Source organism: Platalea leucorodia (assembly GCF_965183815.1).
Source record: "Platalea leucorodia genome assembly, chromosome: 11".
Classification (NCBI taxonomy): Eukaryota; Metazoa; Chordata; class Aves; order Pelecaniformes; family Threskiornithidae; genus Platalea; species Platalea leucorodia.
The window spans coordinates 13,038,082-13,059,670 of record NC_138833.1 but is presented as its reverse complement, the minus strand read 5'-3'; the positions used below and the strand labels follow the sequence as shown (position 1 = coordinate 13,059,670).

General features: G+C 38.0%; 1 protein-coding gene across 1 annotated transcript in view; it reads left to right on the top strand.

The window, feature by feature from the left end:
• Nucleotides 1-21,589, top strand: part of SPOCK1 (SPARC (osteonectin), cwcv and kazal like domains proteoglycan 1) — a gene marked incomplete at both ends in the record, with an annotated part of 319,318 nt that overhangs the window by 107,347 nt on the left and 190,382 nt on the right. The window contains one exon of the mRNA XM_082324565.1: nucleotides 1,809-1,854. Within this exon, the coding sequence (XP_082180691.1) occupies nucleotides 1,809-1,854 (46 nt within the window). The remainder of the gene's footprint in view (nucleotides 1-1,808; nucleotides 1,855-21,589) is intronic.

Here is a 21,589-nt window from a genome sequence, read left to right as displayed (position 1 = left end):
CTTGGTGAATTGAGCAGTGCATCATAATCAATTACAAAGCATTGTATAACAGTGAGGGGGGTTTTGTATTAACAAAGCTGCGGAATTCAAAGGCAAGTCTGTGATTCTATTTCTGGTGCCAAACTCCGTACTTCTGAAGAAAAAGTGTAGATATTTTTGATGTATCTGAAATAAATTATAAATAATAATCTTTGGTATTATTGTGGAACATCGTCATTCTCCATAAAGTCAGTATAGACACTGAGCATGAATATACTTGGAGAAAGAAAATACCTCTCCTCCCGATAGTCATGCAGAATTACATCCAGCCCCCTTCATTACAGGGAGCATTTGCCTGTCCTCGCCTTCCCCCAGAGCAGGCAGAGAAGAGCAGGATAGCAGTTCACAGTTCTCCATGCTGTAAGTGTTAGTATTTTCTGCTTCTCATGCTGGCCATAGCGTTCAGAAAGGAATGCGCTACTGTAAGGTGCATCTCCTGGTATGCAGTGAGGGCATGGAGGGTCCCTGCTCCTCCCATAACAGCCCCCTGGGCTGTTCTGAACCCAGAAAATAAGACATGCTGGCTTTCAAGTCTCCAAAACGTTCCAAGTTAGGGCGACTGGATGGCATGAGAGCATGTGAAATTCAGTGTCCTGGAGATAAATGGTAAGCAAAGCTCTATGGAAGACATAATTTAGGTGTCTTATTCAGACTGATGGGTTTTCAGTTACCCTCCTGGCAGGAAAAAGAAATCTAGGTGTCATTCTGGACAGCTTGATAAAGACATCTCTTCAGTGGCAGCCCTCAAGAAATGAATATAGAATACTGGATATATTAAAAAGGAAATGAAGATTAATATGCAGACAAATATCACAGTATTAGAGAAATCTTCCATGCTTCCTCACTTCAAATACATTATTCTGTTGTCATCACTTCCTCTCAAAGAGGACACAAGTGACATCTACAGAATATGCTGAAACTAAATATAACAGTTGGGCTTGAATCCCAGTTCTTCAGGACTAGGGTTGATGGCACTCTGAAGTGGGGGAAATTTTGCCTTCAGGTCAATATTTGCTAAGTACATAGAATACAAATTGATACAACACACAGACGACTTTTCCATTCTTTCTGCAGAGAGACTTGTTTCCAACAGTATAATCAGTTGGCCAGGCACTCTGACAGTTCCTACCTTCTCCATTTTAAAGTCCAATCAGAATTACGTAAAACAGAACCACAAGACTCACAGCAGAATAATGTCTGTACATCAGATTTAAGAAGATTTTTAAAATTCAGTAGTGGGAACAGTGACAAAAGTATTCACTGTAAGTGCTCCTGGTTGTTATTGTACTTTAAGTATAATGTTTACGATATTATTGCTGTATTTCTGGACATTCACAATGGTGTGATTTACATGCATCCAAATGAATATAAGTGGTTTTGGATTTACTTTGCTGACCTTTCACCACACCAGGATGGTGTGGATCATGTTACGTTATCTGAACGGTATGCTCTTCTCTTTGCTATCGAAAGTTATAGACTGACAGGAAATAATAGAGTTATCAGAAAATATTTAATAATGGGCATACTTTGAAAAACAATTCAGGATAAAAATTCAAGGTGCTGAATCCAAGGAATTTTTTATTCTTTAATTTCTCACCTGCATTTACTACTCTTTAGGACACAACCTGTTGATATTCTTATCTGATTTGGGCTAAATATGTTAGGATCAAAAGATGAGTTGATTCATTTGTAGTTTAGTTATGTAAAATTGTACTGAAAAGACTGATTATATTTTTCCTGAATTTCCTTTTTCTTTTCTCCCCATTTAGGATGATTATTTCAGAAACTGGAATCCAAACAAGCCTTTTGATCAAGGTAAAGTTAGTACGCATTTTGTGGTTGTCTTCTGCTATTTTGTGATATCCCTGTATACTTTATGCCTTTCTTCCTCTGTCTCTCCCATGAATTAGTGAAGAGCTATATTCATACTTACATCTTATTCCCAATTTAGTCACAGCTTGAGGTTGTTTATGTATACGGGTTTGGCTCATCTCTGTATTTTTCAGCCATGTTTTTTTAATCGCCATCCATTCCAGTTTGTATTCAGTGATGGTATATATGCTTAGAAAGGTTCTCTGTAACCATGAATCTCGGTCTAACATGCAATTTAAAACAGGTATCTTCACATATGTTTTCTTTCATGTTAAAAACTTTACTAAATGAATGTCATAAATGTAATTACTGCATTTCCTAACACTTAAGGGGCCAATTCTTTGAAGCCAGTTGTAATGTATGAATTTCAGGGCTGGTTTTCAAAAGAAATGTGTGTTGCGTATATGCTGCTGATTCAGATACAGATTCTGTAACTGACATTTTGCACTTTGTCTTGGTGAGTTGTTATGTTATGGCAGTACTTCAACAATTTCTAGGCCAGCCACCAAAGGATAGGAAAAAACAATAAAAAACTATTCTAACTGTTGTCTCCAGGGTAGCACTGGAAACAACAGCCATGCCAGGAAAAAGAACTTCAAATTGCCAATTTAAAAGAGATCACAGATAGCAACTCTACATGAAGCATTCTCTGCTTGGTGTTCATAGCTAGCAACAAACTTTTCTGATGGGATGGTAAGAGATATTCATTATGAATATCATAGATGAACATCGCTGGTAACACTAGTAGCCCTGATGTTGTTAGGTGCGGTGGGTTGTATTTGATAGTTAGTGTCTCGTCAGTAAAAAACATGGTACGCAAAGAAAAGTCAGCAGTCCATCCTCTGAAAGACGGATCCAAAAGTAGTGCAAGCTGATAGCATGCCATAATTTTGTCCTTAAAATCAGAATATTGTATTTTAACTTTGCTATTTGTTATATTTGTCACTTTGACACTAAGATTCTGTAACATACCATAACAGAGCACCCTCAAAAAGTGTAATATGAAACCATTTGGCGCTTATATTTAATTATTTCTTAAAGCTTTCTAGAATGTATGTTTTTCAGGACAAATGTTAAAAATCATGTTTTGCACAGCTTCTTTTGATTTGGTAGAACCAGTCATCAGCTGTTTGATTTGTGGAGGATAACAACACACCATATAAAGCGCAGGTTGGTTAACCTCTCTGTTTGGCTTTTGACAGTTGCTCATTTTTCCTGTTTGTAATGTTCAGTGAAGCTCATATAATTCCTGCTTGAGAACGCATATGAGGCGAGGATATTACAGCTGTAAAATCACAGGTAGTTAGTAGACTTTTTCCATTGCTTAAGGCATTTTTAGGATCCTGGATTTCTTTGACTAGCTTTGGTTCATTATTCAACATCACACCTCTTAAACTGCAGAACGCCAGTGTCCTAGAATTTTATTCAAGATGGTATTTATAAGTTTCAGTCTACTTCTGCTCTGAAATTTGTAGGGATTTTAAAAGATGTTATCCTAAAGTCACTTAGAAAGGAATGATCTTATACACGGTAACTACAATACAAATGAATTTCAGTCGTGTAGCTCCATTGCACAGCCCTCCTCTCTTTTGGATCCTGTGTTCAAAGTTAAGTGGCATTCAAGCAGAGTGTGAGACTTCCATTGCCCTTCAGAATGTGAAGTGGCTATTTCGATATATAATTGTTGTGATTTCATTCAGAAAAGGTGTTACTGCAAGCAAATTACTCTAGGCACATTATTGAGCAGGCAGATAGCTCTTTGTTTTGTTTTGTTTTGCTTTTTAAAAGAGTTCGTGGTGAAACAGTCACAATGTGGTACACAGAGGGAAACAAGAAAATGGAAATTATACGGCCTTCTCCAAATATGGCTTATCTGTGGTGTCACTGAGTTGTAACCAGTGGATAATGGTTAAAGAATAGTAGATAATATCAATGTTGCATAACTGCGGGAGGTACCCAATACTTAAGTTAGTTACTAATTTTTTACTAACTGCTTAAAAAAAAAAAAGCGAGTCATGTTACAGATAAACATTTTTATGCCTCTAGAAATCAAATTTTATGAAATTATACTTGTGAATCATACCACAAATGAGAAGAAAGAGTGAATCAGTTAAGAAGGAGAAGGAAAGGCATGAACAAATGAAGGAAGGGGTAACTAGATAAGTGACAGGCCAGTGGAGGAGATGAAACCACAATGCTTGCTTTATTTGCTTTCAATTTGAGCTTTGGCGGTCATTTATTTTACAAACAGGAGACATAAAAGGGAGCAGCTTTGCTGATCAGAGATTTGAATTTTCAAAATTGCTAAAGTGTTTAGGAAGAAAATACCCATTGGAATTCTCTGAAGGTGCCTTTAAAAATTTCACTTTACGTCTATTTCTGTATTTCATTGGAAAACGTGTTCCTTGTGTTGTCTATAGGTAGCTCCCAGGAACATCACTGGGGGCTTATACGTGCTAGAGCTGAAGAGTGTAGATTCTCTGTCTTTCTGGAAGTGGAACTTCAGTGTCAAAGGAAAGGGAAAGATGATGTTTTTGTCAAGGCATATATCCACAGAGAGATTTTCAAAGGCATTTGAGGGATTTAGGATTACAAATCCTATGGACTTCAAATGGAACTTATGCTCCTGCCACTTTCAGAGGCCTTGTGACCCTCTGCCTTCCCAAGAGAAAAAAACAAAAAGGTAAATCCTGGCAAAATATTGCAAAAAGATTTTGAACTGACATGCTTTAAAACTATATTGTTCATTGTGTTAGTGAGATGTCTGACTCTGGGCAAAAACACAAATCATTTTAGAGAATCTAAAATCACACGTGGATACCTTGAAGCAATACAAACAGTCATACATCTGTTAAAGACTCCTGTCTCTTTACAAAGAAAAGGATCGTTTCTCTTTCAGTGTAAAATTTTTCCTACACTGTGGATAGTCTGTTTTCAGAAGGCAGAATGTAGGCTAGGCGATGCAGTCTGAGTGTGATACTCTGTCTCGCAGAGATCTGTGCACTGCTTTTGTCTCATTTAAATCTTACAAATGGATTTCATTTGGCCAATAGGTCATTCTTTTTGACAAAGAGGTCACTACTCTTGGCCATGGTAAAATTTACCCTGACTAGAATGTTAAAATAGCTGCTCATATGTTTCTAAAGAGATTTCTTACACAAAAAATGTACCTTAGAAAATTGTTGCTTAGTTTAGTTACATATACATGGAGCATGTGAGTCTTTAGCCACTGACCCCTGTGTTGTTGTCACCCAAGAAATGAAAATAAGAGAAATCACATCATGCTGCTGCTTTGGGCCTTGTGAATCAGATGCTGACAAGACTAATCCTCAGTGTATATATACATATAGGTATATACGTGTGTAAGTATATATACTATATATATATGTGTATATAGAGAGAGTACCATTTAAATAGGAAGTGCTCAGATGAAGGAAGGAATGCTTTCTTTCTCTTTTCCAGGTGTTTTCCACCACAGGTTTAATTTCTGTCATTTTCCATGCAGGAAAAATAGAATAGTCAGAAGAATTTCTCCTAGATGCGGTGCAAGCTGCAAGAAAATTGTTTAATCTGTCTTTAGTCTTTAATTCTCCATCCTCCCTGCCCTGACATTTTTTTCCATGTTGTTGCTTTTGGCTTTCGGGTGTTTAAATGCCCCCTACGCTCCTGTATGATTTTGGAGATAGAAAAGCTTTTATTTTGTATTCTTTGGGGTTCTTGTATCCAGAGAGCCTGTGCAGATCCTGCGGTAAGGAGCCCTAGCTTGCTCCTGTGAACTCAGTAGCAGCTCTGTGTTCTCACCACACAATTGTTATTTTGAGAGATATCCCAAAAGCAGATTTTAGTTTCACAACACGAAGGTTCTTCCTACAGTGATTGAAGAGAAAAAACTTCTCCAGTGGGTGAAGGAAAGCGGACAACTGCTTCTCTCCCTCGGTTGTATGGGAAATCTGAGTCTAGCATCACTAAGCTAAAGCTAACTTGCGTGAATACCCGCTCTTTGGGACAGATTTACATGGTTTTAATGTTTAAAATCTATTTTATCAATTCTAAATGTAAAATTATGTTTGAATATTCCAGTTGTGAGGTCTTTATATGGAAGCCAGACTGTAGAATCACGATGAAGGAGCTGGGAAGGCAGGATTTAGAAGTAACTGAAGATGGCTAATACCTGCCAGAAGTGATCTCGCAAAGGCAGCTGGAGGATTCAGTATGTTTAACAGATTTAAAAACCAACACTAGTCAGAGGTTTTGAAAGTCAGTAGAGTTCTGCTTCTAGGCTTATACTTCATTTGCATTTTTTAAAGAAGAGTCTGCTGGGTCCAACCAACTCTATATTCTTTTCTAAAAAAAAGCTAGCTTTATTCAGCAGATTGAATTATTTAATTATGCATTTAAAAACAATAGCAGTGCAATCAAGCTGTCTTCTTTCTGCTTGCAATGCGGAAAGAGATATCTGCATGTATGTCTCAAGAAAATACCTTGTTTTGTAAAAAAGCATACATGACTTTCACTGAAACAAGCCCTAGAGTCACATGAGGTATCTTTGCATAACATGCTTTTTCAAGGGAAGTCAGCTTGAATCGTTCAGCTGCGTCTCGGAGGGTACTTGAGTGATCGGAATGTATTTTTAGTCTAGCTACCAGCCCAGCTTTTTATTCCTCTTGAACCCAGGAGAAACCAATACAAAGGTGAGCATCTTACCAATTGAGCCAAGCTAACGAGGCATTCGGACTGCAGAAGGCAGGAGAGCATATAGCTTGAAAATGATTGCTAGTCATAAATATTGAACTCAATTCTGTCAGAGTTGCAGTAGCCAGAAAGCAGAAGAGTGGAAGGGGCAAGTTAGTCAGGATTTTAAAATATGAATCAAAAGGTTGGTGGGGTTTTTGTTTTTTTTTTTTTTAGAAGGTCGTTTGAGAGTTCTTAAGGAGCTTGACAGCTAACTTGACATACTTTCCTAGTCTTCTCCAGCTACATTGGAGAAAGAAAAGAGGGAATTGGGGAAAAAGTTTAGCGTAGCATTCTCACGTCAGAGATTTTGGTATGCTAATTAAATGCACCTGATATTCTGCACATATTCAGACTTGCCAGAAAATTAACTTATTAAGACTTTATGTATTAGTATAAGTGAAAACTGCTAAATAAAAACGTAAGCTTGTTGTTGAAAATTTCTGCTAAAAGCCACCTCTTGATAGCTGTAGCAAATTCTTCTACAGACAAATAGATGTTAGTAATTTTTATGGTAAGATGCACAAATAAAGAGTACATTTAGTTAGGTTTAAAGTTGCTGGAAACAGTTTGGAATGGTGTCCAATTTGCTTGCCACATGGCTTTTTTTAAAGCATTGTTACGCAGAACATAGGAACTGTGGAAGTAATGGGATGCACTTGGTATTGCAGAGACATAAGCTCTAAATCCAAAAATGTTTAGACCATTGAGCTGCCGTTATTATTAACAACAAGGCTATAGAAGGATACAGTAAGAGGGAGAAAATCTGGATTCTGTTGTAGTGCTGAACTTTGTCCCAAATCTATGCCTAAAACCATCCACTGAACTGTGGAATTGTCTGTTCAAGTAGGTGCAAGTCTCACCCTTTCCATTTTGATTGTGACACTGGCAGATGATTGCAGTGGACTGAGCTGGCCTGAGTCTCCTATCCTGATTCTGCCTCCTGCACTGAGGCAAAGGGCCTGGCTAGAAACAGAATTTTACCCATCACTGGTGATGGAAATCCCAAGTGTTCCAAGCTGCTGGACTTCTCAGGAATAGAAGCCCTGCTTTAGAAATAGTCTGAACTTTCCCCCTTGTCTTCCAGCCTTTGTCTTTATTTTCACTGTCTTTATTCCCAGTCTTCTTACCCACTAACTGAGAAATCTAGACAGGGATATTACTTGTCAGGGCTTTCACTATCTGCCCGGGGTGGGGGGGGGGGTGGGGGGTGGGGGAGGAGGGGGAAATCCCAAAATCCCTCTTCCACTGTCTTGTGTGAAAATCTTCATCTGCCTGAATCGGGACCTATCAATGACTGACTTTAATGTCAGACACGCTCGTGTAGGCTCGACTGTCATTATTCGTTACAGACGTGAACTCTCTATCATTTCAAAGAATTCCCCTTGAACACTAATGAAAGCCTGAATTGGCACGATACCCTCACTTTTGAAGAGGAGGCACTGCTTTTGAGTGGATTGCGACCCCAAGCATAGCATAGCCTATGACTTTCACAGTCCAGCAGTCCCATGGAAGTGAATTTGTCAAATTGAGAGCTTTGTATCTAGAGGTGGATGTATTGGTATTCATGCCTCCTCTCGTCTGCATTGAATTGTACCTGTGTCTTTCCAGTGCCTAACTGGCAAATCGAGACTCCAGAAATGGCCTTCTGCAGCTGTGCAGAATAAAGTTTGCCTAAAATTCAGAAGCCTTCCAAAACAAAAAGGATGATAATAGGAAGCCTGTGATGGAGGATGAAAATCATAGAACCTACAATTATTTTTGAACATGTAATTTTCTGTTAGCCCAGTTAAGATGTTCTTTGACAAAAGCCTGAATAAATTCCTTTCAGAGAGTTGTTTAGTACTGTACACATCTCTAGCCACAAATATATGTTAGTTTTATAATAAATGTTTTCTATTACTATGCCTCAGATGGCAGATTTCAATTGAATAACTTATTTTCAATTTATTTTTTTGACTGTGGTTGAATTAGTTTGAGGCTTATTCATAGGACAACTGCACATGAATTATGTTTGTAAATCTTCAGTAAATCAGTACAATTTTAAAACATGCTAACTGGATCAACAGAAGACAATAGCTGAGATGCAGCACATGAAGTATACTATCTTCCATCAAATGCACTTCAAGCACATATGGCTGCTTATCCTCCAAGCAGATGCACGTGATTCTCTGTGTGCTAGAAGCATAATATTAAATTGCTTATAAGCTTGTAAGCAACCAACTTTGTCATTAAATATGGCATCAGAAGTGACAGAGATGGGGTCCCTGTCTGTGATTGTATTATGGCTGATGTGCTTTGAACTGAGACAGTGATCGATAGGTTGCTTGTCTAGAATTTTATTAGCACTTGGGGACTGCTTGTTAGTTTAGTCAATAATGGTGCTGGCTTTCTTTTAATATCTCTTACTTCATTGACTATGAAGCAGACATGATTTTTAAAGGGAAATTCATCCCTCCGCACGCTCATCTGGCTCCCATTGAAGTAAATACATTTTTGAGAATATCACAGGGCCCAACCCTGCTCTCATTGACATCACTTAGTGAGCAGAGGTCTCCTTCCCTTTGCTTCAGTTCAGTATATGGGAGTTCATTTTTGGAAACCTATCTAAACCTTTAAAAATGAAGTGTGTTTGAAAACACATACCTGCAAAGCTTCCTTCCTTATTTGCTGTAAGAGAGACCCCAGGTTATTATTCAAACGAGCTGCTTTGGTTTGTGTTCTGATTTAACTAGGCCAAACCAATCGGGGCAAAGTCTCCAGCTTTGAAATATTATTTGACTTAAATATTGGATGGCATAGTAGTAGATTTATACTGCATGTCAGAGTGAGTTTTAAATCACTAGCCAGTCAGAAGAGTAATTTGCACAGTATTTAAACATGTTTATATGCTTCTGAGTTAATAGGTGATTACTAACTGTCATTTGATTCTAATTGAAAAACAGGAACTCCTGTGGAGAATGAAAGTAGCAGGCAGAGTGACAATGGCCATAAAAAGGTATAATGCAGAATTTTTACGAAGAGAAGAACATCAAAATAAAGACAAGTTATTTCAAAATATGATTTCAGTAAACTGAAGATTGGTAAGGCAGAAATTAGAGGCAGAAAGATTAGGATAATTGGCATTTCCTAAGGGCACAAACATGAATTATCCCAAAGCCAAAAGCTCGGTTAATGATAAGGCTTCTAGTGACTGCAGTGGCAAGAAGTTACATAAAGGAAGTGCAACTAGGTTGAACTCTCATGGGACTGCAAACAGTAGCCCCAAACTCAGAAAGCCAAGTATAAAATGAGATGTTTTGGCAAGGATATAAGAATAACCATTTTTTACAAGTGTATTAGAAGGAAAAGAAAAATCAAGAAGAATGATGGCTCACTGCTCAGTGGAGTGAGACGCTTATATAAAAGCATTGCTGAGGAGGCCAAAGCGTTGTTACCCGTCTTTGCTTTGGCTTTCACTTAAAAGGTCAGCTGTGACCAGATGGCTATCGTAATTAATATCTTCAGCTGAAGTGTAAGATTCTGGATTAGGGAAAGAACAGGCTTGAGTAAATTAGATGTTTGCAAATCAGCTGGAATTGATCTAAGGTTTAAGTGAATTGGCTGAAATTATTTTAAAGATAATGAAAGTTATCTTTGAAAATTTATGAAATTGCAGAAGACTGGGAAGGGACAAGCAGCATGCATATTTTTTAAAGTTAGAGAAAGGAAGAAGAATGGAAATTATATCCTGTGAGTTGAAGCTGAAATCCTGAAAAAAAAAGTACTGGAATAAATATTAAAGCAAATATTTGTTAGCATCAAGAAGATAAGGGGATGAATAAAGCTGGTAAGGATGTTAAACTAAACTAATTTTCTTCTGTGACATTTACAGGCCTTGAGACTCAGGGATAAGCTTGCAGTTTCACATATCTTGACTTTAATAAGGCTTTTGACATTGACTTACATTACTGTCTTATAAGCAAGTTAAAGAAATATTGTCTGAAAGAAATAATTATGAGGTGGATACAAAATCAATTGGAAAACTACAGTCTGGTAGTAGCTGTCAATGGTTCAATGTCAGGCTGGAAGGATAAATTTGAGTTGGGTTCCTCTGTGATTTATTTTGGGTCCAGCAGTATTCACCATTTTCATTAAATTGTAGATCTTGAAATTAGTATGCTTATTAAATGTAGCACAGCAATAAAATTCACAGTTGCCTTAAGAAAGTAAAGACATGATCTGGAAACAAAGGATAAAGTTCAGTCTGGGCAGGTGCAAAGTTCTTTACTTAGGTAAGAATAATTATCTGCACAAAACAGGATGAAAAACAATCAGATAGTAATAAATTCAGAGAAAGAGAGTAGGGTATTACAATGGATTACAAATAGAACATGAGTCAACAATGTCATTCTGTTGCAAAAAAGGCAAATGTTGCACTGGCATGTGTAGCTATGAGTAATCCTTCGGCACTAGTCAGCGCCAGTAAGACCTTGGCTGGAATACATTGTCCAGATTTGAGTAGCAGGCTTCTAGAAGAATAGTATGAATCAACTGGAAAGTACCCAGAGAAAAGTAACAGATATGATCAGAGTTGCAGAAAATATACTCTGTGAAGAAAGCCTGAAGGAGAGGAGCACCTCCTGTGTGGAGAGAAAACAAACAAACAAACAAACAAAACAAAACAACAACAACACAAAACCAAAACAACCCACAAATCCCATTTTCAAATACATAAACTGCAAAGTGGAGGAGTTGTTCTCTGTCTGTTGTGGATACAACAAGGAACAATATGTTTGTATTGCAGCAAAGAAGATTAATTTTAGCTTTTGTAATGACAGCAATACTTAAGCATTGGGAGAGATATTTTAAAAGAGGATGTAGAGTTTCTGTCTTTGAAGGTGTTCTGAAACCTGTTAGAGAAATGTCTTACAGATAATGACACATCGATAGCTGATCTAGCAATGGAGAAGGGGAATGGAATCAGTGTCCTTCCCAGAACTGCCATTTGAGCACTGTGATTCTGTGATTGTATTTTGATTAATGGAAACCAGCTAATTTCACTGAAAGCACAGAAGAAATGCTGAAGAAGGTATTTCTTAAATTAGATTTCCACTCTGAGAAAAGAAGGGAAAATAAATTAATCAGTATCCTTGACAGACATTTTGGCACCACGTGAAAAAACACAGGTTCTCATTTGATGGGAGTAATGTGCATAAACTTCAAGGCAGATACTAACCATGGTTGTCACAGGCTTGCAAAACTCCATGAATGTAAGCAGGGACTGGCAAAAGGCAGCCCATTTTCTCTGACTGCTTCTTCCTGCCTCACTTGCTTTCTAATATAGAGTCAGGAGGACTTCCTATGGATGATTCTGTACTTGGATATTAGTGCGTTGTTTTGTACAGGCAGGACTAAAGGTCATGATCTAACCCTAAGGTTAAAAGATTTCAATGAAAATCAGTCAACTATTCTCTTTCAAGTCATTAGATAAAACATGACAATGCATGTGTATTTAGGAATTAAATCTCCTTCTGCTGTAAACCTAAGTGCCCAGGTCATCAAAACACTAATTGAATCACAGCTATTTTTCTTCCTCTTCTTATTGCTTCAGATTAAACATATTTACATAAAATAATATTATTTCTGCTCTAATCTGATTTCTTGCATTCTAGCTTTGCAGTCCTTGGTCATTTTGAAAGTTACTTTAAAATACAAAATGGTGCTAAGCAGTATACAGCAAGATGCAAAAAAAAGTTTTCAGATGTATTCTGGTGGTGTTCTGCACTAAAAACTTCCCTGAGCATAGTATGTTGAAAATGAGTATCAGTTTGGTAAGTATTGTTTAGTGTTCTGGTTTTGGCTGGGATAGAGTTAATTTTCTTCCTAGTAGCTGGTATAGTGCTGTGTTTTGGATTTAGGATGAGAATAATGTTGATAACACACCGATGTTTTAGTTGTTGCTAAGTAGTGCTTACACCAGTCAAGGACTTCTCAGCTTCCCATGCTCTGCCTGGTGCACAAGAAGCTGGGAGGGGGCACAGCCAGGACAGCTGGCCCAGACTGGCCACAGGGCTATGCCATACCGTATGACGTCATGCCCAGTATAGAAACTGGGGGAGTTGGCCGGGGGGCAGTGATTGCTGCTCAGCAACAGGCTGTGCATCACTTGCATTGTATATTCTATTATTGTTGTTGTTATTATTATTATATTATATTTTATTTTGCTTAATTTCAATCATTAAACTGTTGTTATCTCAACCCACGAGTTTTCTCACTTTTACTCTTCTGATTCTCTCCTCTATCCCACCGGGGGTGGGGAGTGAACGAGTGGCTGTGTAGTGCTTAGTTGCTGGCTAGGGTTAAACCACGACATTTAGTCACTTAATCATGTTCTGTCTTTTCTCTCCGTGTCCTCTGGTTGCAATATATCAATGGACCTTGCCATTGATATGTGCCTTTGTGCTGTCAGTTATTGCCCGACAGCTTTCTTTAAAGGTCTTGTCGACTTTACATACCTTGTCCTTAACGTGTAGGGACAGGAAAGCTATATCTGAAGACCAGAATTTGACTTCCACTGTCCTTCTTGAAATCTCTCTTTGAGGACTTGATCTGTTTTATCTAGGGGAGATTAGTAAGCGGCATTGTTGTCTTATACATGTGCATCCTTGCAGTGCCTCTTCAGCCATACGAGAGGGATGCATACAGATGAAATGCTGCCCCAAAATCTGGAACTGTCATGTTCACCTTAACTGCAAGGCAAGACAGTAGACTCAAATCTGTAATATAAGTAGATTCTGTTCCTGGGATAGCTTTAATTTATAAGATAAGCAATTGATTCGCGTAGTCCCTCACTTGCCATTTTGTCCTTAACAACAGATAAACAGAACTCTGTGATAAATGGATGTACAGATAAGCAATCCTAGGGATCATTGCACATTACAGCAATCTTTAATGCAATGTAAGTAAGCAGTATTGTAATTATTTTAATGTGATATATCAGTGTGTTTATGGAGTTTCTCCTTTTAATTGCTGGGGATTAAAAAAAAAAATCAGAAAATGCATGTTCTAGTCTCTAAGAGCAAATATATCTTTGCTATGAAGGCTCCAGCATCTAAGTCTGTTTCTCTGTTCAGTGAGGACCTTTGGAATGATCTTTCATATTTAAAACCAAGCAATGAAAAGTTGCTGACACTGGCTGCAGAACTCTGCAAAACTGAGCAAGGGAAGAACCCCAGTTTTTCATAGTGTTAAATAGAGACATCAAAGAAAAAATGTGTCTGCATCTCTCTCTTTAACATCTCTAGACCTTAAAGCTACCTAAGGAAGCAGTGTTAGCTAAAAAAAAGTAGCCATGATTTATTAATTCCTTTCTGAACTCTAGCACTAACGGTTTTTACGGTTATAGTAAAGTCACTTTAACCCATAGGGCCTATTTGCCCTCAAAATCCAGATTATATTTAGCTATCTCAAAGGAGATCATGGGGCAATAATTGTGTTCTTCTTCTGTAAGCAACATTTCCATCTTTGATTTTATCAGTTATCACCACCTTGCATCCTTGATGTTAATTGCAGAACTGCAAAATGTCCGTTCTTCTGTAGGTGCCAATACATTTGTTCCTCTCCCTCCCTACTGGTTTTTCTACAATTTGCATGACATACAAGTGGTACAAGAGTCACATGATGATTGTCGGCAGTATGCCCTTAGAAAGGTATTGTATTTTTATCTAGTTTTTCAAGTAGCAGTGCTCTTTTTAAATTTAAGCTTCTCAGCACCCCTTCACTGTGGTGAATAGCCACAGTGAATATCCAGCTGATAACCATTTATACAACCAAAAGCCAAATGCTCTGATTCATCCTCCAGGTTGTCTTTGTTAAGTGTCTATCTTCCACAATTGCTTACTTCAGTAAGCTGAAGTTACTTCAATAGCCTTGAGTGTTTAAAAAAACTGTGCTTAATTATGTGAGGGTTTTCTTAAATCTTGGGAGATTCTCAGGTTGCTGACACAAAAACGCAAGGTTAAAAAAAGTGCATGTCTCCAGCTATATTGAGACTGTCTGATCCTTCTGCATGCACTGTGCATCAAGGGGAAGGCTGCTTCTTCTAACCCTTCAAATTGCATGTTTGCATGAGTGTCAGCTAAAATCTGACATTCATCATAGAGCCTGAAAACTTTTCAGCAATCACTTCTTTCTTTTTTTCTTTTTGTTTTTTGTTGGTTTCGTTTTGTTTGGTTTGTTTTTTATCTTGCTAGCATGGTAAGAAAACATCCTACCTATCTGAATGCCCACTTGGCCTGATGACTTTTACACAAGTCAAACCATTTGAAATATCCAAATGAAACCATGAAAAGCCATGTTCAAGTAAAACCATGAAAAGCACAAGTCTATCTGAAAAATACCAGCAGGATCAAATAGGTCCCAGTATCAGAAACATAAATATATTAATCTTGATAGTTTAGATCATAAAGATTATGAGTTATTACTTTTCATCTTTAGATACTTCCTCAATAGAACTCCGAAATATGCCACTGCTATGTGCTGGGTATAGGCTATACTTAGTTGTTCTCAATCCTAATTGCCTAACTTTGCTCCTGGCTTCATCATTATTCTATTGCAAGAAATGTGACATGACATTTAGGCAAACATTTTTCATTTTCTTTATGTTTCTCCTTCTGAGCTACTTTTTCATAAAGTGGCACTTCTAGTGTATTTTCCTACACAGGACTGTGCCAATAACATTTTTCCAATGCCTATAAATAAATTAAGTATACTGTGGCTTGAAAGAGAAATTGCTATCAGCTGGTGTTCCATTACCTACAAAACATTTTATCTTCTTTGAGTTTCTATTACTTTCCTCTCCCTTGTCTTTGTATAGGAAGTTGTATTCCCTCTTAGTGTCATGTGGTGCATTTGTGTGTAGCATGCTTGATGTATGGAACTATTGCAAACACCTAGTGCGGATAGCTTGGCTTTTGAAATTGCTTTGAAGATGAACTTTTTGACAGATGGAGCTGTTGATATGATTTGGAAATAGGCCTGTTCATGTCAGTCAATCAGGTACTTCATTTTTCAAAATGGGGAAAAAAAAAAAAGGGTTTGAGATGAAAGAGGAGAGAGAGGCCACCCATCTAGTGGGAGCAGAGAGCTTGAGCCCAAAAGGAGGAATGCACTCGAGAGCCATATATGCTAGTTTTATAACGATACAACAAATAAATTCCTTTTCACAGGCTGTACTTTTGAACAGAACATAGTTGCTTAACTTCATCTCATCTGCACAGTTATCCAAAAGCCACTTTCCTAGCCTGAGGTAGTTGTCCATTTTGTAGCAGACACTGAAATAAGTGTTTCAGATTAGGTAATAGACTGGAAGCCACTGTGAGGTCTAGCTAAGACTAAGTAACTTTTAGAAGGCAAAAGTTAGATAGAATCAGACATTGCACAGATCCTGTCCAGGAAAGCAAGATGCATATGGCAACCTCTTCTAGATACTGTGATCTCAACTTCCCCAGAGAAGAAGTGATGAAAAGCACAATGGTTGTTAAATTTATGAGGATCCTGTCCTGGTTTTGAAGCTCCAGTTGAGTGAATTTTGTGACTGAAACTGCCTCTGTGTTTTGTGGAAGAGATGGTGCAGTCCAGGAGAGAAGTTGTGCAGGTTACTGTTTGTAGTTCATTACATGACCTCCCTGTTTTGCAGGAGGGATGCTGTGGTCCAGAAGAGTCGGGTGGATTAGCATAGTACCAGGTGTGCTGTGCATAGTCCTGGTGCAGGGTTTGTGATTCTTTTCGGTTGCCTGTGTTCCCCTTTCTTCTGGCTTCCTTCCAGTCTCGATCTTTCCTCTGAGTCTCCCCAAAAATTCTTTGGTTCCCTTAGTTATAGGATCGGATAGACAGTACCTCCTTAGCGACTGGTCCATTTTATGATTTGCTGTTGCCATTGTTGGTGCCCACAATGTGCTCGTTCAGGACACATCTGAACACGTTTGCACTTCTTGATGATCAGCAGATTGTTTGCGTAGTTTCCCTGTGCACAAAAAACTATCCAAGGTTCATTCTGCTGTTTGGGACAAGAGATGGGTCATACTTTGTCTGCTTCTGCTAAAACAAAGTCAGCTAAAGTTCACAGGCTTACACCAACAGCTCTGCTAACTAGACCTAACTCATGGTGGTTTATACACCAACACAGGATATTTGGAAATTGCTTTATCCATGTTTTCTGAAACTTCAAAAAAACCAACAAATTCTGCCAGGCTTTCAAATGAAGAGGAGAACTCAGAGGAAATGTGTGACATTAAATAACCATGGCAGGTGTCCCTTACCGGCAGGATTCTCCTGGAACACACCCCTCTAAGCATTTGTATCATCCTTGTGAAGGCCAGAGTATTTGAAGATTACCCAGCTAAGAATAGGGCAAAGCACCAGATAGTCAGTGGGGAAAAAAAGTGTGTTAGGGTGAAGGCTGCAGGAGCTGGAAATCTATGACAGTGTCACTTTTACTGTTTTACTTTGAGTTGGGAAGAGGTGAGACGAGAGAGCTGAGAGAAGTGAAAATGAAGTATGCAGTAGATGATGTTGAACAATTTGAAAAAGAATCAGATAGTTTAATAATGGATTTTCTGTGTGACAGTCCTTTGGCATAGCTGATTTTTACCTGTCCATTAGTATGCTGTCTGTTTTGTCAATCTAGCAAAGAGGAAAGAGTCTTTTGCTTGCTTTTCTGAAAGAACTGAAATTCTGTGATCTGTATGCAGCTTTTAAATTAAAAATTATTGTTTTGAATTAAAGTACCGAATCCAGACTCTCCAGATGTTAAGACAGGAAGTTTTTATCTCACTCCTAGTTAGTATTCAGTGAAAGAAGGGATGGGGTTTCAGGAGGTTGCTGGAGCAAGGTAGTACAAGATGGAAGTATTGCTTTCTGTGGGGTGGAGAGGCCAAGAAAGGAATATTTAGAGGTGTGTCGGGAGCAAAGGTTTTTTGTATGAGAACATTTTTATTAATTTTAGGATGCCTGCGTTACATTCTATTTTGATATCTCCATCCATGTGTTTGTCCAGTACCTTGGCACAATAAGATGTTTCAAAAGGAAATTATTAAAAATTAAAGTCTGAAATATTCACAAGCATGCTTTTTTTTAAGGTACTGAATAATTATAAGAGGCGGTTCTTATATGCAGGCAATTTCCTCAATGATAAGAACTCTTAGTTTGAGAAATTAATTTTCAGCATGCTGACTAAATAAAAAAGTTCATTAAAATCTTTGTATGGTCTGTAGTAGGGAGCTAATAACAATGTTTTGTCTTGTATTTCAATTATGGTAGATGTGAATTAACTAGTATTTTAATAAAAATTAATAGTAACATTTATTTTCCATTGAGTGGTGTGAATTTACGTGATGTGTCTGAAACATAAAGAGCCTAGGGTGTGGATATGTGTGGTGAATGGATTTTATTTTAATGAATTATAATATAATTGCCCTGTCTTGGCAATTAAAATTGGGCATTAAATCTTAATTCATTAATTCCATTGCATCCTTTTTTTCTTTGGGAAGAGAGGAGGAAGTACTAAAAATTGCTTTAAGCTGGAAGACATGTATGACAAATAGATTTAAAACGGATTTCTAAGAGGTAGAACACAAAGGCAGAACTACATCAGTGTCAAATTCTGCCCTCAGTTATGTGCAGGCTCCTTGGTGAAGTTACAGTGATTTAAATTTAGCTTAGACTTGCATTACTTGGATGGAAAATGCATGCTCTTTGGGTATTTCTCTTTTTCAATCATTCTGATATAAACCTGGCTACTGGGCGTTTGTATCACATGCATTTTCCTGTCCATATAGACATCATATATTTTGAGAACCGTTGAGCAAATTTGGGCCAAATTAGCTTCTCCTTTTTAAACTTAGGTGAATGGCTTATCTTGGCTTGTGGATTGAGCCCACTTCTCCTCTGGCAGATGAAAGTACAAAGGTGCAAAAGCAGTGTTAATATTGTTGGTAGAAATATCTAAAACCCTTGAGGGACTGGGAAGCCCCCTTCTCATCTCTTGCCCTAACACAGTAGTCACAACCAGGCCTCAGATCTCTTCATGGATTCTGCTGGAGATGTACTTCTGAGTAGTGACCAGTACCCTGGTGGCCTGGTCTCTCATATGTGTGTGGGCATATTTATTTTAGCAGAATCGGACTAAGTTGGGGATAATAAGATGGTGTCTGAGGTATCTGGCCTCATTCTTCAAATGTTTATGAATTATAAGGCCATGGTTTTGAAAGAAGTTTCAAAGTGAGTAAAGCACATGAAGCAGAAGGATTACGCACATGTCCCATTTTGTAGTTTTGCTGTTCAGTGCTGTTTTTGAGGGGCTGACTTCATAGCAGAGTCTGAAAAAATATCAGTAGTCCAACCATTAAAAAATCAGCATGTGACCAGATCTCCGACTTCCACAGATTCCTAGGAAATATGCTGTAAAGAAAGAATCTGCAGATCCAGAGGTAGTGATGAGCTCAGCATGATCCCGAAGTTTGACAGTCTTAGTTCTGCTCTTCTAAATGCTGTCTAATGCTGTTACGTGCTGCGTCCTTCTACTGAAGCAATTTCACACCTCATCTGCTAGAGATGAAAATGGCAAGGAACAAACTATAAATCCAGCAAAATCTTAGTTTAGTAGATGTATCATCCTATCAGAATCTTTTCACATAAATAATTAGTTTGTCACTTCCTCAATCCACTAAACTTACAAAGCTTTGGAAATGACACAGGGTTATCTCAAGAGACTCTCAAGGAGTTAGCTAATCCACCCCTTCCCCCAAGGCAGCGTCAACCGTGTCTGCATCATTCCTGATGCTTATTCACCGTGTTCTTAAAGACCTTCAGTGCAGGACATTCCACAGTCTCCCCAGCAATTTATTCTGGTACTCTCCTCTGATACTCTTAACCATTAGAAATTTGTAACCTGAACTTCCCTTTTTGCAGTTTAGACCTTTGAATTGAAAACTTTTGTGTTGTGCCATTGATGTGACAAACAATTGGGTGCCACCTTAAATTTAGTGGCCTTTTCTTTATATGAAGGCTTGTTGTTACTTTTCCCTTCAGTGCTGTCATCTTAACCGCGGATCTGTTAGTTCTTCCTCACAGATCATTTACTAGTCTTACTAGCCTTACTAGGCTCTCTCAAACTGACCAAAATGGGGCATTTCAAACTCTTGACAGCAGATACCAAGAAACAAAGTGTTTTAGGAACTAGAAGGTATGTGTATGATGGTATACCTGTGTACATGCCTGTGAGTTTCTATGTATGTGTGGAACAATCTGTGTATATGCAGGCATGGAGATGAAATGTATTTGGTGCTGTTTTTGCAAACAGGCAGGATCAGCAGGATCAGAGGAGCAGGAATGATAGGCAGTAGCATTTGAAACGGCACTTTTACATTCTGTTCTTTCCAGTTAAGCTAGGTAGTTTTAAAGAGATTCTTGTCACATCCTCCCAAGATGTAAAAGTGGTAACAGTTTCTATCATGAAGAGTTGCCATTAGGTTTTCCGGGGACCACGCCAGATGCTTTATGGTTCCCAGGCCTTACTGCTAGGGGTTCTGGACGGTGGAGCATATGTGTGTGTTAAAATCTATTATGCGGTCCAGTGATAACACTTGCACATGCAACTGGGACTGTAACAAATTTAGGATATTATCAGGGCAGATAAACTACATCTGTAACGTTCCGCTTCCCCACCTTTTTCACCCCATGTATTACTCAATGTGTTATGGGTCTGAAGAGAGTTGTAACCTCTTCCATCCCCTTGGACTTGTTGACTGCTGGCATTATGGAGTTGGCAGAATTGCCAGAACCAAGAGTTTGCTATGCACCTAAGATACTTTGAGTACCTCTCCAAAGGTCTATGATGCCAAACTTAACTCTTCGGACTGCAAGCATGGGCATATACTGTTCATTTGTCATACCTCTTCAATAGTTCCACCTTGTATTGTGCGCTTTGAGAGTTTTTAATGATTTGCAGAGAACTGAGATATGATTTCATGTGTGCGCCCTGCTATAAAGCTCCAGGCATGAAATCTGGGAAGGTTTTCCTAAACTGGACTAGTAATTACTCAGACTCATAAAGAATATCAACCTAATGTAATGAACAGGCCTGTGGTACATTCTTACTGTTGTATATGACTGTTCATGTTTTATTTGACCGCTTTTAGACATCTGCATTCATGTGCTTGTCCCGTTTGAACAAAATACGTTTGATCTTTCTGCAGTATAAACTTTTTTGCATGTAAAATGAAAGAGAACTTGGGTGTTTCTTTCCTGCACTTTGAATTTTTCATAGGATTGTGTCTTCCATAAATAACGCAACCCAATGTTTGTATTCCTTGTGCTCTTTACCAGAATCTCCAGTTTTCAGTTTGAAGCAAAGTGGTGTTTCCACGGTGTTTGAAATAATTTCACCCTCTTTGCTTTCATCTGGTTAAATAATCCTTTAATCCATGCTAGAACCAACAGATCTTGTATTTATTAATGTTTTTACTAGTGGATGCCTATATTATGTTATGGTAGTGCAGATAAGGTATGATTGATCAGTTTATCAAATGACAGTTATTACCGGACCATTAATTCTGGCTACATAGATGATTAGAAGTACAGATTTTTATACCTAGGGCCAGTGTTATTTTTTTTTTTATAATATGGATTTAGAAGATATTTATGCAAGCAGAAAATTGAATCAGCATTACCATCAGTGCATTAAATTATGGCATTTTATTAGAGAAGAATTCCTTTAGAATATAACAGTAGATACAGATAGAAAAAAAAATGCATGAGGATTACCAGGAAGGTTTTAGCATCTTTAAATTACTCTTTGAACTTTAAAGTATTGTGCATGCCCCAAATCATTCCTTTTGCCTGCAGGATATCACTCCTATATGATTTATGTGTGTTCAATGTGCACACCTCTCTCCCTGAATCACTA